The 23,204-nt window shown below is 39.5% G+C and overlaps 1 protein-coding gene across 3 annotated transcripts in view; it reads left to right on the forward strand.

The window, feature by feature from the left end:
- Positions 1-381: 381 nt before the first annotated feature.
- The window catches only part of LOC126457116 (ragulator complex protein LAMTOR4), a 36,331-nt gene continuing 13,508 nt past the window's right edge, over positions 382-23,204 (forward strand). The window contains exons 1-3 of one of the 3 annotated variants that reach the window (XM_050093168.1): positions 382-400; positions 931-1,018; positions 9,846-9,966. In XM_050093168.1, the coding sequence (XP_049949125.1) occupies positions 947-1,018; positions 9,846-9,966 (193 nt within the window). In that variant the 5' untranslated portion in view covers positions 382-400; positions 931-946. Of the gene's footprint in view, positions 401-649; positions 789-815; positions 848-930; positions 1,019-9,845; positions 9,967-23,204 lie in introns of those variants that run through there. The other 2 variants (XM_050093167.1, XM_050093166.1) reach the window with 2 other exon arrangements.

The following is a 23,204-nucleotide window of genomic DNA, read 5'->3' on the forward strand; positions in this document are numbered from 1 at the left end:
CACACTGAAATATGAATTACAATAACCATAGGGTAGCAACTTTTTTTTGTTAAATTCCAAAGCATGATAATGGTATTATGTCAACATTAGCACAACAAACATTTCAGAGGATGATAATGATTTTGATTTGCAGGGCACTCAGCAGCTTGGTTACCAGAGCCGAGCTAACACTTCACAAACATGGACAAATACAAATAGTAATTTGTCATATGCCCACGTTACCCCCTTCTCAGTAGCACAGTTAATGTAGGACTTTAATTAAACTTGTTGTAAATCGAGTTTCACGACCTGATCTTGTTGTTCTTATAGTTTTTTCACACTCTCTGGAGTCTGGTTGTTGGTCTTAGCCTAACAGTTCGACTGGAGTGCCATCAGGCTGTTTATCGTTCTCATTCATCAGGTATGTGGTTTTAATCGATCTATGGAGACGTTATTTACCTGGTCTTTCACTTTAAGTCCAACAGATTTTGGCTACAGTTGAGCGAACAAGTAGTTAAAATTAATCGCCTCCGTATCTGTGTCAGCGATCATAATTTGCACTTCGGCTTGACAAAAGTAATGGTTTTTCGTTCATTTTATTGGTCTCCTCGTTTTCATAAATTTTTGTGAAGATTCCATTGGCACTTGGTTGATGTTCAGAGATTATTTATGATGATGATATGTGAAAAACTTTGGAACACAATGATTGTATCACCCATGGTATCACCTGTGACGCGTGATCTTTGAGTTGTGGTCATGTGGCTGCAGATAATGCATGAAGTTTGACAGACGGGGGACAAATAGATTGAGTAAGCGCTTTGTTTGTGCATTTGTTACAAGTTTGTTTAGAGGCAATGAACTATATTATGTAAAAATTATGCAAGATACTGGTTAGATACACCCACCACACTTGTATTTTTGGGCAGATACTCAAAGAGAATGTTTTTCTAGGGATATCGCCCCCAACATGCTGAACTTGGAGCGAATTCCAGATCAAGTTGGATACCTAGTGCTAACAGAAGATGGAGCTGTTGTTGCTGTAAGTGTTTGTATGTCAGATTTCACACGCGTATTTTTTGACTACTATTCTGTATGAAAGTATAAATTAGCAAAACCACATTATTTTAATTATGTAACTTGTTTGTTTTGATTAGATTTGGAAATCCATCTTTAAAATTGTGACCTGAACCGTAATTACTTCTTTTACATCAACGAATCTTTTACGAAATTTTCTTCCTCAAATGTTTTTAGACACGGACTAATGCTTCCGAAGATTTTGTTCGTGAGTTGAGGGAAGTGATTTTTGACACGATTAACCTGCGTGATGATGTTTCGTATAGGCTTTGGTTCGGAAATTATAGTTTGGCTGTGGGAATCATATGCTTGAGACGCCAGAAATATTCAGATTTATTACAGATATGCAGAGAATCGTATTTAGGCATCAATAGAAACTTTATTTACACAAGACTTAGAAAATTGTCAATGCTATGTAAAGCTGTTACCTAGTATGCGAAGTTAATCTCTTTTCTTACTCACAAGAAACTGCACAGCTTATGCTCGCTGGATTAAACCATTCTCAAAACAAGTAGTGCTCCGATTCTTTATTTGCCATTGAACACGTGCAGTGATATAGACATTACAATTATGTCAAGATACATAAGAAGATACTACGTTAGTGAGTGTTTACATTACAAGTACAAATTATTTATGCTACATTAATCGGTATGCAATATTGGAATCATAGACTTAAAACTCAATTTCTATGTTACAAGTATCCATGAATTCTGTGAGACTGTAGTATGGATTGTCTGTTAATCATTTGTGCAGTTTACTTTTAAAATTATTGAAAGGTGTATTGAGTGCAGTATGTGGTAATTTGTTAAATAATTTCAAACAGTTAACTTTGTGAGAGTTGCCTGTTTTTTGTCAGCCTATGTATAGGAATGTCAATACTTTCTTTGTTTCTGGTGTCATGTAAGTGTGTGTACTTTCTGGTGTTCTGTCCCTGTCAGCTCCATCTTATGGTAGGACCAATACCTTCCTCTCGGAGGAAGATTGGATGCTGTGTGGACAGCAGGAGCAACTCTTTGTGACCTAGCGAACAGTAGAAGAGAACATCACATTTCTTGGAAAATTTCAAATAACTAGTTATAACTAAATTCACTGTTTGTTCATCATTGGTTTGATGATCTTCATTTTATGGGTATAAATTTCAGGGTGCTCAGTTATGTTTAAAGTATGTCCTCTTGGTGGTCTTCACAACACTTTTATACTTTTTCCTCTGACCCACCTGCTGCTTCTGTGTTTCTAAATGTGTTGTCAGTGTGTTAAAACTTCCATCATGTAAGTAGACTCTAGATCATGTCATGAGCTTGCTTCCTCTTTGTCCTGTGTACAGTGGATCTGTCATTACAGTTTATTTTGAATGCTCCTGAGTCACTTTATCGCTCACATTTTCTCTCCAACTTTATGATTTAATGTATTTTCTGGGTTTGAAAGACTGTGCTGACATGAGCTGTATGTAAAGATTCTGTGTATCACAAATTGGAAGAAGGCATACTTGTACCTACGAAGATGACATTTACGAGGGGGGACCCAAAAGAAACGGGATTGTTGTCATAAAGAATTTATTGATGAACCTTTTTACAAAATTACTTCAGTCACCTTCAAAATACTCTCCATTACATGCGATGCACTTGTCAAGTCTCTTTTCCCACTGTTGGAAATATGTTTGGAACTCTTCAAGTTTGGTATTGTCCAGTGTCCTTTGCAAAGCTGTTTTTACTGCCTCCACATCGTCATAACGCTCCCCTTTTAGCGGTTTTTTCATTCGTGGAAATAGGAAAAAGTCGCACGGGGCTAAGTCCGGCAAGTATGGAGCGTGGGCAACGACGGACCACCTCTGAGGTGCCAAATAGTGGGTCACTCGTAAGGCCGTGTGTGCTGGAACGTTGTTGTGATGCAGAAACCAGTCACCTGATTGCCAAAGTTCCGGGCGTTCACTCCTCACATCCTCTCGCATAGTAAAAGTGCTGGTTAACAGTCTGGCCATGGGGTACAAATTCCCGATGCTCAATTCCACAAACATAAAAAAAGACAATGATCATAGTCTTCACATTTGACCTCACTTGCCTTGCTTTTTTTGGCCTGGGAGAGTTGGGAGTCCTCCATTGGCTTCATGCTTGCTTGGTTTCTGGGTCACGCCCGTAACACCAACTCTCATCCCCTGTAATGACTTTGTTCAAGAAGTTTGGATCACATGCAATCTGTTTTCAAGTCCTGACACACATTCATGCGGATGGTTTTTTGCTCCTGTGTGAGAAGGTGCGGAAGAAATTTAGCAGCAACACGTCTCATGTGCAAATGCTCACTCAAAATCCGCTGGCACAAGCTCCAACTGATTCCTGTCTCTGCTGAAATTTGGTCGATCGTTTGGCGACGATCCTCGTTGATCTTTTTGTGGACCTTTTCAATGTTTTCCTCATTTTGCGATGTTGAAGGGCATCCAGAACCAGCTTGGTCTTCAACACACCTCACCACGTTTAAAGTGCCCAAACCACTCGAAAACCTGTGTGCGCTTCATAGTGTCCTCCTGGAAAGCTTCCTGAAGCATTTGGAGTGTCTCCGTTGCAGTTTTTTTAAGCAGGAAACAAAATTTCACGCACACCCTTTGTTCTTTTAAAGTTGCCATAACGACTTCGCAGAGGTAACCCGCCAACAGTCAGAGAAACACAGTACAGTGTGTAAACTTTTAGATGGCAGACCTCTCCCTAGTCCTGAATCGGTAGAAGTTGGTAAACGTCCCGAGGCTTCGGTAGGCACGCAGTTTCGACTGCTGCCAACATTACGTAGCTGACTGTGTTGTACAATATAGCCATTGTTGTCAGCTTCGTTATTATTTTGCGCTGTACTGTTCTGTGTGTTTTTATTGTGCAGTTGTGCTAAACATTATCAAAATAAGTGTAGGTGCAGTTGCTGTCCCATCTCGGGAGTCGCCAACAACCCCTACCGGTAGGCCTACGGTTAGAAGGAAACCGGTATTACGTAGCGATGCTCGCAAAATTGTCAGATGAATGGTTTGTAAGCGCATAGTAGACAAACATACATACATTCATTTTTATTTATATAGATTTTAATGTACATGACGACTTCTGTTTCATTTACAAACTACATTTAAAGCGAGTTGTACTTCCAAGTTTTTCGTCTGCTTTCATGTAAGCATGATGTGCAATTTGTAGTGCCAGCACTGCAACTGGTAGGCTTGCCTCCCCCCCCCCCCCCCCCCCTAACGGCTCCAGTCCCCTCGCCAGCCAATGCTTGCTTCCTCCTCTCCCTGCACTCCCCTCGCAACTCTGCCGGCTTACAGTTAACACACTGTACCACACTTGCACGTTCACCTCTACACTGACGCCACCTACACAGCTGTTTCATGAAGGTTTCTACTAAAACCATCTAGCATGAGAACCCTGCACTACGTCTACGAGTGGCAGCGCCCTCGGAGTCCGGTTTCTTTTGGGTCCCCCCCTCGTATAAGAGCATCGGTGTTCCTCAATTTCCTGTGTATACCTATTTTATGCCTTCCTTCCATTTTTAGTAATTGCAAGATCCAAATGTGTTATGCTGTTCTCTTTTCCTAGCTCAATAATAAATTTAGGGTATGCAGAGCTTCCCTTCCGTGCCACTTATTGTATTTTATTGGCATTACTTCTGTATAATACATCATCCGTGTATCTTCTGTAATATATGATTTTCTGTTCTATGTCCTGGTTTGCTTAAGAGAAGTTATTCTCTAGGTCAATTGCAAAAATTTTCTGTTTTGTCCCAGATTACCTGTTACCCATTGATAACCCATATGTCCACTGATAAATATGGTTGTTGAATTTAGTGTTAAAAGGAAGCACAAATTCCAAAAGTTCTGTTAATTATACAAAGTCATCTCTGCCAGTTCTGTTACATCAGTAAACACTTTCATTATTTGAACAGAATCATTAATCTGTTTTATATAAAAGGTTTACAGTGTCAAATGACACCAGTATTGAGTCTTCCAGGACATCAATTTCATTGATAAATACTGTTGACTTCACTGCAGTTTTTAACACTGAAGCATCTTCCGAAGATAAACATGGCTTAGATTTTCCAGTTGTTCACGTTATTCAATGTAAAACTGAGATTTTGTGATCTTTCTTTTCCTTTTTACAAATATATACAGTTTAATACCTTGTTGTGCCAAGTTTCACCTCGGGGCACTTTTATTTATTGAGAGTGCATAGTTAAAATTACAAAAATAATAATTACCATCACAGCAACATTTTAAGTCGAAATATGATCAAACCTGAAGTTTTACAGAACTCGGAACTCGAGCGCGCGCGCTTGTGTGTGTTACCAGATGTTATATTTAGTTGAGTTCTGCATTAATGTATTGCTGCCATCTGAAAAGTTTGTTTTAGCATTGCGCAACTGTACCCATTTTAATTATGTTTTATAATGTGTAAGATTATTTGGCATTTTAAAAACTGTCAGTCATTTTGTAGATATTACCCAAAAAATGATGGCAGTGTATCCCCCACCAGTACTACCTCTCGGCTGCCACTTGAATTTCGTTATAGGTTTTAGCAGGGCTATTCATAGCCATTCCACTTAGGCATAAGTTTTGTTGAAACTGATGTTGGATGTTATTTTAAAAGTTTTGAGTCCTGATAAGTGAATTTTTTAGTTTCGTACTTTCATTGCCTGGTAATATACAGGGTGCATAAAAAGAATCATCAAATTTTTAAAAAGTCATAACTATCATATTATTTGAGATATGTGTGTGAACAAGGTACTGTTGGAAAGAGCAAACTCTAGAGCTTTACATGGTTCCCGTGAGGTAGCAGCAGTGTGTGCCCATTTCAGTTACAGTGAAAATGGTGTTGGGACAACAGAAAGCGTTTCATGTTCTATGTTTTGCTCAGTGCGGGTCAGTAATAACTGTTCAGCGCGACTTTTGTACTAGGTATGGTGTGTATCCTTCTGCAGCACAGAGCATTAGACAATGGCATGAACAGTTCTGAGATACACTGTTTGTATAAAGACAAATCGCTGGGCCGTCTTAGAGTGCCTGGCACAGATGTCGAACACATCTGCCCTAGTTTCACGTGGAGTCCGCAGAAATCCGTTCACTGTGCAGCTCAACAGATCAACGTGCCCCCCATTGTGAGTCTGGTGTGTATTGCATCAATTTCCGCTTTTGAAACCACAAAAAATTCAGCTACTGCAAGCTCTTCATGAAGGTAACAAACAATAACGTGTGTTCTGTAATTTTGTTCTTGGCAAGATGGAGGATGACAGTTTTCTTGATTTTCAGTGATTATTTCTTGTAGGGATCCGTAAAAGACTCTGTTTATGTGCCTCAATTACCAACAACAGTTAATGAACTGAGACATCGTATAACGGCAGCTTTGAAAGCTGTAATTGAAGACATCTCGCTGCAGTGTGGGAACTATTTGAATACTGCATTGACATATGCCATGCATTTCAAGGGGGAGCTTATTGAACACCTATAAAAAGGAATGAAAAAAATCTTTTTTGAGTTTCCCATTCATAAAAAAAAAAAATTCATTTTTATGTTTTTTAGTTTCAGAAATACGGATGTGCCAAATCGGATAATTCTTTTTGATACACCCTGTATAACTAATACCTCTCATTCTTATATTCATTCAATCTTAGTTACAGATCTGATTATGGCAGTAACCAAAAATTTCTTACAAATACGTGAGCCATGTTTAGGAACTAATATTAATCAGCTACTTGAAAATTAAAAAAAAAAAAAAATTACAAATTCACAGATATACTTAGCCCACTATTTTTAACAAGGTCGGCTTATTCTCAATGCAGTTTCGTGAGCACTTTCTGATACCTTCTTCAAACATCTCTCCTGCTGGACCTAATTGTCTGTAGAAAACTTTTTTCCACCTATAAATGTCACCAGAGAGATGAACAGATAAAAAAATCTGAATGTGCTGCAGTTAGTGGGGTGGATGATGTCCCAGTTGAATAAATCAAATAGTTGTGGTGTGGCATTGGCTCTGTGAAAACATGCTATGTCGTGCAGCAAGCACACTGCCTTTAACATTCCGCTACTTTTGTCCTGAATTACCCTCTGTAGGCAATACTGACCTTACGACTTATCTTAGAAGAAAGATTAAGGAAAGGCAGACCTACGTTTCTAGCATTTGTAGACTTAGAGAAAGCTTTTGACAATGTTGACTGGAATGCTCTCTTTCAAATTCTGAAGGTGGCAGCGGTAAAATACAGGGAGCGAAAGGCTATTTACAATTTGTACAGAAACCAGATGGCAGTTGTAAGAGTCGAGGGACATGAAAGGGAAGCAGTGGTTGGGAAGGGAGTGAGACAGGGTTGTAGCCTCTCCCCGATGTTGTTCAATCTGTATATTGAGCAAGCAGTAAAGGAAACAAAAGAAAAATTCGGAGTAGGTATTAAAATTCATGGGGAAGAAATAAAAACTTTGAGGTTCGCTGATGACATTGTAATTCTGTCAGAGACAGCAAAGGACTTGGAAGAGCAGTTGAATGGAATGGACAGTGTCTTGAAAGGAGGATATAAGATGAACATCAACAAAAGCAAAACAAGGATAATGGAATGTAGTCTAATTAAGTCGGGTGATGCTGAGGGAATTAGATTAGGAAATGAGGCACTTAAAGTAGTAAAGGAGTTTTGCTATTTGGGGAGCAAAATAACTGATGATGGTCGAAGTAGAGAGGATATAAAATGTAGGCTGGCAATGGCAAGGAAAGCGTTTCTGAAGAAGAGAAATTTGTTAACATCGAGTATAGATTTAAGTGTCAGGAAGTCATTTCTGAAAGTATTTGTATGGAGTGTAGCCATGTATGGAAGTGAAACATGGACGATAACTAGTTTGGACAAGAAGAGAATAGAAGCTTTCGAAATGTGGTGCTACAGAAGAATGCTGAAGATTAGATGGGTAGATCACATAACTAATGAGGAAGTATTGAATAGGATTGGGGAGAAGAGAAGTTTGTGGCACAACTTGACCAGAAGAAGGGATCGGTTGGTAGGACATGTTCTGAGGCATCAAGGGATCACCAATTTAGTATTGGAGGGCAGCGTGGAGGGTAAAAATCGTAGAGGGAGATTAAGAGATGAATACACTAAGCAGATTCAGAAGGATGTAGGTTGCAGTAGGTACGGGGAGATGAAAAAGCTTGCACAGGATAGAGTAGCATGGAGAGCTGCATCAAACCAGTCTCAGGACTGAAGACCACAACAACAGTTTTTTTACAGCTCATAGTACCATACAGCATTAATGATTTCTTCCCGCAGGAAAATTACAAGGAGAAACCCTTTGCTGTTGCGGCCATGTTTTTTTATACAGAAACAGCTTTTTTCTGGATAATGAGGACGGATGTTGCCATAGCATTGGTTGTCTTTTCGTGCAGTGGACCACTCACACTTTGTCACCTTACACAATAGTCAACAAATTGGTCACCTTCAGTTAAAACTGCTAGAGTAATTCCCTTGAAGATGCAATTCTGTTGACTTTGCCTTGATTTGTGATATGTTTCGGTAACTATCTTATGTGCAGTTTTTGAAAATCAATTGTATCAGTAGTTTCATGCAGAAAGGATGTGGAAATTTCTGGAGACATTGTATTCATCTCGTTCAAAGCGAGTCAGTAGTCATCACGAATCATTTTTTTCAATCGTGTTTGCCATCTAATCAGTTAAGTTGCGGACTGCTCACTCCTTCGTTCATCATGAACATTCATTATGCCGATGACACCATTTGTACACATTAGTTTAATTAATTATGCCATCCCCATATACAGGTCTGAGTTTGTTAAAAATCTGAAATGTCACATTTCCCTGTGCAGAAAGAAACTGTATAATGATCCTCACCTCTCAGCTGGTGGAATTTGGAACACACTCATTTCAACGCAGCACTAGAACAAGTGTTTTCAGCTGACTAAGACAAATGAGTGTCCACTCTACTGCCAACATCATGCCCTTGAATGCAATGCTGCCAACTTTGTTGGAAAAAATCATTTCAATGTCAGTGTTACTTTCTGGACATTCCTCATATTAAGCAATTCAGACAGCTGTATTTCCAATAATCCATCATGGTCAGACTTGCAGACTTTTCAAGGAAATTTATTTAGTGTTATTAATTATATGATATTTGTCTCTGGCAGTGCAAAAATATATGATCATCCTGAAATCACCTCAGGAAACTTTTGACTGATTGCCTTAACACCATTGCTAGATCTCTGGAGCTTATATGGTATTAAACAGTGTTGTAAAACTTTGAACTTTGATTTCTCGAAAATACTCGAGTGCATTTTACAAGAACAGCACTTGTTACATCCGAATAAGTTCTAAAATGGTGTAAAACATGAGAAACATATGTGCAGTGTACGTGTCTCTTATTAGGTAATGCAAATGTCAGAGGTTTATTAAAACACTGTCATACATTGTATGTTGGGTACTGGAGCAGCAATGTATGTCTTATCACCATATGGATAAGCAAAAAATAAAGTGTGTGTGTGTGTGTGTGTGTGTGTGTGTGTGTGTGTGTGTGTGTGTGTGCGCGCATGAAGAGAATACCTATTTCCTTATATTGGTGTAAAGTTTCTTTAATGGTGCGAGATCGGTGGAACATAATGTATCTGAGAGAAAGAAAGCTTCCTTCCTTTCTCAGTAGTAAATGGGTACATACATAAGCTTAACTGTTCTCTGTATAGTTCGAACTATGCTTATGAAATAATTGTATTTTTCTTGTGGTGCTGTGTGAGGTGTCTTAGTGTGGATTTTTCTCTAATCTCTTCTGAATGTTTTCAAATGCTGTTTTAGTCTGGAGGTGAACTGGAGAATGATGAACATGTTGCTAATGTGGTTACTGGTCTCATAACTATTGCCGACAAGGTGGATCCAGTAGCATTTCAAAATGAAGAAGCTTTCAAGAGAGTCTCAGGTGATTATGTGAACATTTTATTTGAAATATGTGTATTAATTAATAAATAAGTTTTCAGCTTGAAGATTAGTGTAGAGGAACTGAGATCTTAGTTGTTGCCACACAGTTCTAGTTTTCATGTATTCATTTAATATTGGTATAGACTGAGTTGTGAGATGCTAATGTGTTACTCTGAGGTAAATATTACATTGCTGAACATGACAATACTATCCATTTGCATTTTGGTGCTCTGCTTATCTATAATTTGTGTCTTACTGATACACTGTATGAATGGTTGTGTAACAAATTGACACCAGATCACAAAATTGAACATTTCATGACCCAGAAATTGCAACCCACATCTGGCAATCTATCTTCAGACCCAACTTCAGGTCGTAATAAATTTGGAACTATTCCACACAGTCCAGTGAAATTTTTACAACCCAGTAACATCCATTTAGAGAACACACTCCATGAATCAAAACACCAACAACATATTTCTGAGGGAAAATAAAAAATTCCAAAATGTGATTTAATAAATGCAATACGTTAAAGGGTACATATTGTAGTTGCCCTCTGTGCCAAATATAATTCACTCAGAAAGGGTATAAATTTTTTTGTGGTGAGCTTAATGTGGCCTAAACACACACAGAACTCATCATGCCCATATCAGTCACAAAAACTGAGTAACATGCACACGAAAATACAAAAATTTGAAAAATTGCCTGAAGAACATGGATTTTCGAAGTGTGGTAGCACAAAAGGGACAAGTGGTATCCAAGCCAAATTTCACACACTGCATAAGTAGACCATAATGATATATATCTCAAAATTTCAGCATGTTATTGCAAGACATTTGTGTACAATGGAAGTTGACAGATGTATTTGGTGATGTGGCCATTGTTCCACAACACAATTTTGTAAAAACATATCGTAAACTGTTCTGCCTCTTCTTATCCTCTCCCACAACAGTTTAATCACCAAGCAACAACATATCGACAGATTATCACAACCTATCATTAATGTTTACTGCACCTTAACTGCTAAAAACCAGTCGATTATGCTTCAAACAGAAGTTCTCCCAAACTTTAGCTACTGTACTCTGTACATTGAGTGGCAAATTGTACTGTCTTCCTTACAGTGAGGTATGAACTGGAACTGTCGTAAGAATATGTTCAAAAGGAATCCAACACCTGTCTGCCAAACGTGGCCAATGAAATGATCTTGCTGGTGCCATGAAGTTCGCAAATACATCACCTTCTGCTTCACAGCACTCTGCAACACATCCTAAGTGCCATTTGTCATCATAAACATCAATAACATAGCAATCTGGTTGTATGTTGCTGCTTTTGCTTCTGAATCCTTAGTCACACACACTGTGAAGACACATGTTGTGCATGAACCTATAGTTATAACCGGACAATCTGCACATTGTCAGAGTCCGCTGGAGAGAAGTGATGATGGCTCCTTGTGTCTGCAACAGTTTTAACGTGTTCTAGTCTGCCTTTTAGCAACTCTTCGACTGATTTCACCTCGTCCTTCGAAACAGAGAATGATTGTATGCCAGAGATATTTTTCTGTACCCAGGTAAATAATTGAAGAGGTGTTAGAATGTGACCTTCTGTAGGGTGCTGCAGACTAGCTCATGATAGCATGCACTTAATGGTAGCGCCAATACCATCACATACATTTTTACCATGACTTGTGAAAAAATTCCATTCTGCGTGAATCTGAAAATCATGGTAGTGCATGCATAAATTGAGATTTTTACAGTTTTTGTACTGACTAGCTGCCCAATCACTGAAGTATTTCACAAAATGTATGTAAGGCAGCTTGTTTTTCACATATGCCATGACAGTGCGAATGTGGGCATGAACTGCAATGGCATCATGAATTAAACAGTCACTAAAAACGCACAGGTTCATGACAGACACATTACCTGATTCACTTCTATAGTAAATCACAAATGGCTGGAGAGTTGCTTGACTGTTGTCCCAATGATATCCTTGGGTGGCATCTTGAACTATAAATGTATAATTTTCAGAAAAGTCTAGTATTACTATAATTTCACCGTGTTTCAAATTATCCTTACAAAACTGGGGATAAGCCGATTGTGCTGTTGCTGTGAAGCTGTGTGTGGTCAGTTTGTTCATTTTTTGACAACACGTTTCAACAAAATCTTCCACTGTACTTTGCTTTGTTTCAAGACTAGTGCGATCCATGTGTGTCCATTGTTTATAAGAAACAAGTTCGTCATCCGTAAAGAGTTCTACAGTTTGTTGTTCATGTGTTCTGCAAGATTTGCCTTACCGGGACACTTTTCACACTTGTGTATCATGCACGGGTAGGAACTTATGTCACACACTAGCAGCTTCATTGCACCTTTGTAATCCAGACCAGAATCCTTTATAGCAGCAAACATCAGCTTAGCATTTTGATGTGTCTCACATACACAAGCATTGTGTGTGCCACTTGCACTTACAGGCACAACACATTTTGGCCAAAGACTGAAAAAAGATGATAAACCTACTTTGGTATTGGAATACTTTCCCTTGAATTCTACATGTAGTTCTGATATGTTGCATAGCAACAGTCTTTCTTTGCATCTGTACATGTACTTTTCCATTTTCACCGTTACATAGTCTTTTTTTTTTCCAGGCATTATTCAGCTGTAGTCATTATTTTCATAAAACTCCGACACTAGCACCTTTATTTCTGAACCCAATTGCTTACCCTGAGCCTGCTGAAGTGTGGAAGCACTCCTTCGGTTGCATTTATTTTCCTAGTTTGCTTTACCATATATGTAGAAACATTGAATTCCTTTGCAGTGTAGTCAATAGACCAGCTGGAAGGTGCAAGGGTAAGAATAGCTACTTTTTTCTGGTGTGTGGATATGGCACATTTTTCTTTCAAATCATGCACAATTTTGTCCAAATCAGAGCATGTCTGACATGATTTTTGTTCCTTTGGAGCAGATAGTTCTTCCACTTTCACCATTAGTGTGTCAGCTATTTGTGTTTTAATTCCATTTGAGCTTCTTGTAGTTTTCTTCTACCATAGCTGGGTCTGTCTCTTTTTTCCCAACTTTGTGTGTCTTCATGGGAGACAAACCAAGAGCAGTCACTGACTTATTTAATTTCTCATCCGCTGTGGTTGTAGGTGGCTGATACTCTTCGTCACTCTCACGTAAATTATCAGAATATTCTTCATTTTTTAGCAGTGTAACACACCTGGAACATAACTTTTGTTCTGGTTTCATGTTAAGTTCCATCCACTGATTCACTTTCAATACTGATTTTATATCAATTTCTCTGAGGCTACACTTCACCGTCTTCTTATGAATCTGAAATGGAACAAAACAACTTCTTTATAGGAAAGAATACTTATCCAGAAACACTTTCATATGATGACAACAAACACTAAAGTTTCCTGGAACTCTACTTCTTGTGCCCACAGGGTGTATCCCGGATCTCCACAGCAACAAATCTTGGTCCGATTCATCCAGATCATACAGTACAAAGCAAATGCCACATTTTGTTCCATATGTTGTTTTATGACATTCAGATGCTTGTGCTCTACCAATACCGCAACTTGTTTGAACAAAAGCACCACTAGTACACTCTTCTGCCTTCATACTGACTTTCCACAACAGTACTGACCAGTCTGAACTAGAATCTTAAAAACATGAGTAACCTGTAATTGTTGCTTGTTTCCTTTGTTGTTCCTGCCTAACAATGACTCATTCTGTCCCTGAAAACTACCATTGTTTAACTTTCTGTTGCTTAATGGTTCCCAACAATTGCTGCAGCTTTATCTGAAACAAGCTGTCTGCATCATCACTATTAGTTGCTAAATCATGTTAAAAGAAACGTAACCAAATACGTCTGTCAACTTTTCTTGTACACAAAGTCCTTGCAATAACAAGTTGAAATTTTGCCACATATTATATTATGGTCTACTTATGCAGTGTTTGAAATTTGGCTTGGATGTCACTTGTCCCTTTTGTGCTACCACACTTAGAAAATCCATGTTTTTCAGATAATTTTTCACATTTTTGTATTTTCGTGTGCGTGTTAGTCAGTTTGTGTGACTGATATGGGCAAGATGAGTTCTGTGTGTGTTTAGGCCACATTAAGTCTACCACAAAAAAATTTATACCCTTTTTGAGTGAATTATATTTGGCATAGAGGGCACCTACAATATGTACCTTTTAACATTTTTAAATCACATTTTGGAGTTTTTTATTTTCCCTCAGAAATATGTTGTTGGTGTTTTGATTCATAGTGTGTTCTCTAAGTGGATGTTGCTGGGTTGTAAAAATTTCACTGGACTGTGCGGAATAGTTCCAAAGTTATTAAGACCTGAAGTTGGGTTTCAAGATAGACTGCTAGATGCGGGTTGCAATTTCCGGGTCACGCCACCTTCTTTCACAAGTCATAATTCTGGAACTAATTGGCAGGGGAACTTAAAGTTTTGTACATGAGTGTTCCATACTTGATAGCATTGGTGTGCTAAATTTCAACCAAATCTGAGACTATCAGCTGGAACATTTTGTCAAATTGGTCGAATTGACATGGAATGACCCTTATATATTCTCTGTGAAAAATTATGCCCTTGGTTTTGTTTAAAAGCGACTCTGCTATTTTGAGGAGGGTGCCATTCTGCCACTCTCCAAATATATCCAGTGTGTTTCATGAAGGATTGAGGTTTGCTAAGGTGAAGTATGGAGGGGACAAAATTTGTTTGTGTCAACATCATCCATGTTATCAGGCTGAAAAAATTGTTGCTGTGGTCCACGATGAATATAACTACATTGCTACTGAAGTAAGGACACGTCGTAGTCTACAGGAGAGCATTTGCCATTGTCCAACATTATTCCCTGCAATTTTTCCAGAGGAAGACAACCTCATTGACTGCCAATGTCTAGTAGAGGGGGACTGTAGAGCGGTACAAAACTGGACACCTGATTATGTTCCATAGTACAGAGTAGGTACTTGGATGACAAAGGTTCTCCATTTAAGTATTGGGTCTACAACTTTGTTTCCGCTGCTTTGCCATAGACGGCAGTAGCAGCAAGTGGGGTTCAGGTGGTTGGTCATAGGTGTAATCAATAAGCTTAGGTGTCTGATAACATAATGCCATAAAAATATTAGTCAATTTGTGATTGCATCATAAGGTTATTCTCAATTAAGTACGTCGGCTTACGTACCCATTTCTTGACATTTGTGGCAAGTTTTAATTTTCTGCTTTAACATGAAGAAATCTGTGGCTGTGGCTCTTAAAATGCTGGGTAAGACCAATGGTGAGGGAACTATTAGTGGAAGAACATGCAGTGAATGTGTTCAGTGCCATAAGAACGGTATTTTGACATCAAAGACCGGCATGGTGGTGGAAGACAGAATGTTTCCTTAGCTACTGAAACAGATGAAGACAGTCACAGGACATCATTATTGAAAGCAATTGATGCGTTTGAGCCTAGCACTGAAACACAAAAGGCCATAATACAGCAATAAACATGTAAAGGTAATTTTCCAGCAAGTCAATGCTCAACCCCATGTCGCAGAACCTGTCAAAATATACATGGAACATTGAAATGAGAAGTCCTATCCCTCCTGCCTTATTCTCCATACTTTGATCTGTCTGACTGCCACCTTTTTCGATCAGTGGCATACAGTTTGGCTGACTAGCACTTCTGATCATATGAACAAGTGCAAAATTGAATCGATCCATGGATCCCCACAAAAGATGCCCAGTTCTTCTGCCACAGGGTTCGTATGCTATCTGAAAGATGGGAGAATATAGTGGCCAATGATGGGCAATACTATTAATCATAATTTTTTTTGTGAGTTTTTCACAAAAAAGTCTCTAACTTCGAGAAAAAAATGCGGAAGCAAAGTTGTAGACCTAGTAATTAAAAGTAGAAATGATTAGCGGAAGCTACTGTAATAGCTTATTTATGGAGCAATTCTAATAGATAGAGATGGCTTTCCACACTTCTTGCTTGGTGAAGTTATGCAGACCAAAATGAAAGAAAAATAAAAGAAAGAAAGAAAGGTATATTTATCACTATTTCTTTTCAAATACTAATCCATCTAAAGTTCTGATCCCAGATGCAGCATCCTCTCAACCTCAACAGTCCAACTAATAAACTAACAAAAGCTACGGTGGATATTATACCATTTTGACACTGTCTCACTTCCTCTCATGGCGTAGCCAACGATGGATACTGTTGTGATGCGAGTCAGTAATTCTGAGGAGCCATATGTTATGCACTTGCTGCTAATGATTAATGGGTGGAGGTGGCCAAAGGATCTCGTGCGTGCTGTAGGGATCTGGACAAGCAAGCAAAAGATTAGTTGACAAAAGTGCACTTTAAATAAATATTCAATCTCTCTCTATCTCTCTCTCTGTCTGTCTGTCTGTCTGTCTGTCTGTGTGTGTGTGTGTGTGTGTGTGTGTAAGTCAATGGGAGAAGTTGGAAATTTGTGCCAGATTGGGATTCAAACCCAGGCCTCCTGCTTACTTGATAGATGCTGTGTCCTTGTAGCTTAGTAGTCAGAGCATCTGCCTAATGAGCTGGAGACCCACGTTCGAATCCCAGTCCGGCACAAATTTTCAACATTCCCCATTGACTCCAGTCAATACCTGCTTGCAGCCAATGTCCGTAATAGCTTTGTGTCTTAACTCAATGTTATGTTCGGTACCAACTAGCAACATGGAGGTAATCTTGTACCAGAAGGTTGGTGGTCATCTTAGTGGCAATGTTCAAAGTCTGCAGGAATCTTCGAGGCACCAACTCTGGCAGTATCAATAAGCTAAGATACTACAGAAACTCTTTAACACTTTGCCATCGTATTGGCGAGCATCTAATGAGAATTTTGATCCTTGCCCAGGCCTGGATGTCAGGATGGTCGCATCCATCAGTGTACCCTAGTGGGTGACCTTCCAGCACAACTTGCAGTTCTGAGAAATTTGCAAGTAGCGACTAAAGGAAATTAAGCAAACTAGGAAATAATGCAAAGGGTCATGAGAAAAGCCAAAATAAAACCTAGGTAAGAGCCAAGGTATCATGAGGAGAGTGGGAAAAGATGGATAGAGTGGAGAAATAGATAAAGAGGAGGAAACTACAGCAGTATTGTTCATTCCAGCTGGGGGAGGGTGGTTGTGAGCTTTCTTCTTTCATGAAATGAAATGAAATGAAATGGTCTAGCAGTAACCACCAGTTCCACTGTGACACCTCTCTGGGTCTCTAGTGAAGGTAGCTGGTGCCTTACCCGATAATAACGAAATGAATCTAATCGGTGGTAGAGAATAATCAGCTGGATTGTTAAAAAGAAAACCCCTCACTGGTTGCACAAAAGACTTACTTCCCGATAAAAAAAGGAGGCCTATGTAATATTGCAAGCATCATCTGTTTGGTTTCATCCCATTACACAACTCAAACCATTAATAGCTCGATTTTTGTTGACATTATCATTTGCCCACTGAAGGTCACAACAATTTCTTTAGTTAGTTATGAAATCCATTATCCATTACGAACCTACACACAGCATACCAACAGATTATTTTTAACTCCTTGTATGCAACAAATCTGTGCTGCTGACCTTACATTCAGCAAACATCAAATTGTTTCCACACATAAATAGGAGCACTCAATCCAGACTGGACCAGGACTTGAGGGGGGGGGGGGGGGGGAGGGAGGAGGAGGAGGAGGATGATAATGTCATTATTTCTCATGCTATAAGCGAGACACAAGATGCGAGCTTTACATATACAAGTCATTGGGAAAAGTATGGCATGAAGCATATAGCTGGACCAGGACGTTCCATTTCGCAGCATGCCCACCCATGGGCAAAGGTGAGCAAAGACCTGATGAACAGGAAGCCAGGCCATAGCCTATTTAACTTTACTGCCTCGTCTGAGTGAACATGGGAACAAGTGACCAAGTGGCTAGAGTGTGTGTGCAAAACGAGGTGTGTACACAGTGCAATAGGTCACCTGACAGGTAGCTTGTGCTAAATGTCTGCCCGCAGCTGATGTTTGCTCAGTGCCCCCTTGGGGCAGTGTTGGAACACTTTGTCCTAGATGGTGCAGATACTCATTTAATGGCTGAATGCTCTCATTATACATGCTGTTATGACTGGTTTTGTGACAGAGAAAAAGTCTTTGCAGCTAGTCCATATGAAATGAACCCATGTCTGTATCATTGCAATGAAATCCTTTTGATCTGAGGTCGTGTCAGAAATGTTGCCATCTGTTCTCTTACAAACAGTTGGGTCACCAATCGCACATCCTGTTCTGGAGAATTATTCATCTCCTCAGGTGTCCTGTGGTGGAGGGAGCTCCTCTGGGAAACCATCCTACTTGAACCATGTGACTCGCTGTGAGGCACTGGCCAACAGTTGAGGGAATTGCAGGCCCTGGATCTTAGAACCTCCTGTTCTTCTGTTCCTGATCTTAACTTGGACAAATCTTAGCATATTTTTAACACCTTCACAATTTCAAAAGACAAGTCTATGAAGAAATCAAAGAAAATTAATTTTGCCATTCCTAGATATTCCTTCTTCACCTGCCCCAAAATTTATGTTCCTGAACACTGTATAAACACAAGTGCTGGTGATTGAAGACTCTGGAATGTGGTTCTCTACAAGGGCTGCTTCGAGTCCCAACTTTTCCTCTTTCCATGACGATTGTTCAGTGGAATTAGTGTACTGCTGCCACTTCCCTGAACCACTGCTACTTTTATTCTATCTTGCAATGTCACGTTGCAAGAAACCATGTTTCTGATAGTTACTTTCCTAAGTTCTGCTTCTACAACAGTTACTGTAATATTTGTGCCAAACCCACAGAGTGGTTTGCACATATGTACACACAAATGTTATAGTGAATGGGTGCCTTTACAAACAAGGTTGGAAGTGGTGGCTGTACAGATTCGAACAACTGTTAGTAGCACTATTTGCAATATTGACATGCTGTAGGGGGTGAAAAATAAGCTACTCTGAGTAGCTCAACTTGATACATAATCGCCCCACCTCCAGTCTTCCTCCTCCTTGGGGATTTTAATGTACATAACCCACTGTGTTGGACGTCCAGACACTCCAGTAGGTGTCTCCTCATCAACTAGTTGCTTGATTATTGTTGTCAGTGACAGATTCCCTACCCACTTCAGCACAGCACATAACTCATTCTCGGCTGTTGATGTTCCGTGGCTCATGCAACTTAATCACATTATTACAAAAGACTGTACGTAATGCTGTGAGCCAGTGACCATTTCCCAGTGGTCTTGGTATCCCCATTTCCCCCCCTACCAAACCAACCTGCCTCTAACGCATTCCAGAGGGCAAACTGACAGATTTGTGGTTTGAAGGCCACCTTTTCCTGTCCCCCAATCTGAACCTTTGATAGTGTTTGTAGAGCTGTAACATCAGCTAAGGTGCTGACATGATCCATAATCAAATGATGCAACACCTAAATGTGGACTGCAAAATTGCCTCCTCAGAGTCTTTAGTTGTATCTGGCTTAGAGGTGAACTCCTCTTAATAGTATCCTCTAAATTGTATCATTTAGATCCTTAAGCTATGATAGGATCCTACTTCCATTGATAGCTACTGGTCAACCAGTTTCACTTGTGGGCTATATGAATTACTTGAGAGAATGATAAAACATTAGCTGTCATGGGTCCTTGTGCTGCCAACCCTGTTATCTAACTAGCAGTGTGATTTCCAGGAAGGCTGGTCCACAACCAGTCAGATTAGAAATGTCAATAAGATTAGCCTTTACTAAATTATCGCACTATTATTAAAGTTTTCTACATAAGACATACAAACCTTCATATGTAATTGAGTCAATAAAAATATAGCTTGAGTAGCATAGTGTCACACATCTTGTAAAAGCTGCAAAGAAGCCCAGTTGGTGTTAATACATCATGTGGGTGATGGATGTCTGGACAGCTATTTCAGTTCAATGCCATTGTAATGTTATTCCTAGGTGGGTAATAAACTTCAGTACATTATCTTTCTGTAGAGTTCAGAAAGTCCAAAAGTTGAATGTTTGGAAAAGTCTCTCTCACACTGTAGCAGAGTTGAACAGGGAATGTTTTACTGGGGAAATTTTATCATGTAGGCTTGAAAATTTGTAATTCTGGCATTTGAGAGAAATCTCCTTACAGAAGTAACTTCAGTGCTTGACTTGCCAATGAAAGACAGCTATTTAGGTAAGAATATGCACTTATTTTATATGTAATCCCTAAGTACACTTTGTCAGGATATACAAAATAACCATTTACTGTTGCCATAAACTTTTTGTTGGACTCATAAGATTTACAAACCACTGATTTCCTTAGGAATAGTGTTGATGTCAAATGATTCGTACTTCAGATTCCTCAGTTTTCCAGTTTTGAAAGCACAATTGTGGACAGGTGCTTTGCCCTGATAAAATATTTTCTCCTTCATTTTGTAGACACTCCCTTCTTGTGTGTATTTGCAGCCTCTTGGGCCGAAGCACTTGTGTAGCATTTAGGATTTTTGTTGTATACTTTGCAAAGTAATCCCTGGGGATATTCCCATTGCACCCCAGAAAGAAACAGTCCTTTACCCCTCTGGCAGATGAAAATATACTTCATACTTTCTGGCACTGTGCCACTGGCATCTACCTGCTACTTTGTTGTTTCATTTTTGGTCTGAGATTGGGAACTCATGCCTCATTCACACTAACAGGCATGTGCATAAGATGTTGAATTAAAGAATACTCAAAATATTACTGGTAAATTTGCATCTTCATAATGTAAAATGTACAGTATACTTTCTCATGATACAAACGTAGTGTCATTTCATACATCTTGAATTTCCGGTAGCCATTTTTACTCGAGGCTCAACCACTGGTGAACCAAAACATATAACTACTACCCACCATGAGATTCAACACCTAGTGGCATTGGGGACACACAATTTAATAACAAAAGTATGTAAGGGCATTAGACAAATGGAGTATCATTCTAATGGTAATAGAGGCCACAAATAAGAATGTTAACTGATTAACTGACATTTAACTTCAGCAAAAGGCAAATTATGGCTTCGCACATAGTAACAAGCATCTTGTAAATGGTAAAACTAATCTGCTGTTTGTGAGCTACTGTTGCAAAAATCTATGAAAAGTGGTTGAAGGGCAGTGGAACCACTGGCAGCAAGGAGTTCTATGCCCACACCTCACACAGAACATGGACATGGGAGGCTTGCCTGCTCTTTAAAGCAGGATAGGTGGTGATCTGTGGTAGAGCTGATGACAGGGTATAAAGCTACTGCAGATAAGTATTTTGGAGTACATAGTTCTTTGAACATTGTGCTCCACAGCAGGTGTAGGAGTCTACATGATCCCATGTTGCTTCAGGGATCATGTCTGGATATGCCATCTCCCAGGCAAAGGGCTACACAGAGCAAGCACCATGCCATGGATGCAGACTGGTGGGGACGGTGTTACATTATTGGGGACATTCATCGGGGCTTTCATGGGACTTGTGCCAGTAATCAAACGCTCCATAACAGCTGCAGGGTGAAGCAGCCATCAAGTTGTGGCTCATGTTGGCACTAATGGCGGCTATTACTTGGGTTCTGAGGCCACCCAAGTTCATAGGGGCAGCTGCTAGAAGTGGTGAAGACTACTGACCTTGCGTGCATGATGCAAGCAGAGCTCACAATTTGCAGCACCATTTGCAGAATTAAATCAATTCTTTTCGTTTGCAGCTGACAAGGGAATGGTCCAATAAGACATGTCAAAACCTATCCTGAATTTTTTACACAGTAAGAAGATAATGAAAGAAATGCACTACCAGAATTTTAGTTGCTAAGAGGCACTGCAAGTATTTTGTAAAAAATGTTGAAGTTACACATTTTTCCCATGCGAAGAATAGCGTATAACAGCGGTTTGTACAGCCCTGTCTGCCTAGCGTGCGTTTCGGCGAATCACTCACACAGCGCTGCATAACAGAATTATCCGGAGTTCACAGGCACCAACTTTAAGCACCTAAAGCCTGGTTTGCAGTGGAGCGAATGGAAGCAAACACGTGCGAATGAGCATTTGCAGAAAATTCACTACAGTGCATTTGAATATGGGTAGAATCGTTTACGATAGTGGGAACGGAAGAGAACACAAAGTAGCGAACATTGCCTATGAATGCCGTGTTATAGGTTTTTAGCTTCTGGAGCTAAAATTCAGCATACAGGATAAAACTCTCTTATATTAGAGCCACAATATGAAACTTTGCTGTTCAGTGAGGATTATTTTGCATGGTGAGCACACTGTCTTGATGGAGTATGCAAAAATGGCGCAGGGAAGGCAGAATTTAAGTGTCTCAGTTTGTATGGAAGTATGATGTGTGGAGATTGCGCACTTTACATGGAATTGCATCTCCATCTCTCCTTTGCACCGGTCCAAAATTTTCATAGTATGTTGGCTGCCGTTTTTCCCAGGCTTCTCATTACCGTTGAGGGGCAATTTATAAACAGAACACTAATTACTGACTTTGATCATTATTTCAAGAGGTGACACAGCTAGCATTTCCACTACACATGTAAGGTCTAATGGTCATATTCTTTTTTTTTTTTTCTTTTTTTCTTTTTTTTTACCCCTAAAACAAAAATGGTGTAGTGGTAAAGTGCCCACTTTGTGGTGCTGAGAGCACTGGATCAAATCCCATTCAGGCCACAACATTTTCACTATGATTTTTAACTGAGCATTCACTTCTCACAGATGTTGGAGTGGCCACAAAAGACGTGCAAGGATTCCATGTTAAACTGCAGGTCTCCATTTTCCGATTAGGTAACTGGGGAAGGTTAAGGACACGTAAGTAGCTGCAGTGGCGACCAGTTGAAAGACCTGCAAGAGGCCTACTGGTTGCACTAGACAGAATTCTCTTTCGCTCGTGCTTGTCAGCTTGTTTGCTCCGGTGAAAACCCGGTTTAAACTATACAAATATTTTTTTGAATAACTTCATATCGACAGTTCAGTTCTTGCACTTGTAATTCTGGTAAAAGTGGCTACCAGAGAAAAGAAAATTGTGGCAGTGTTTGATGTCAAAGACGAATTCCATCAGTGAGGACTTGTAATTTGTTGAAATGAAATGTGCCTTGCAGTACTACATTTCATAACAATTTCTGTAGGCCATTTCTTATAATAATTTTTGAATCTTGTACATTTTACTATCAGCGAAACAATTCTTTTTTCATTTCCTGTAATCTTCATGAAAATCCGAAGTGTGTATTGAA

Source organism: Schistocerca serialis, chromosome 2 (assembly GCF_023864345.2).
Source record: "Schistocerca serialis cubense isolate TAMUIC-IGC-003099 chromosome 2, iqSchSeri2.2, whole genome shotgun sequence".
Classification (NCBI taxonomy): Eukaryota; Metazoa; Arthropoda; class Insecta; order Orthoptera; family Acrididae; genus Schistocerca; species Schistocerca serialis.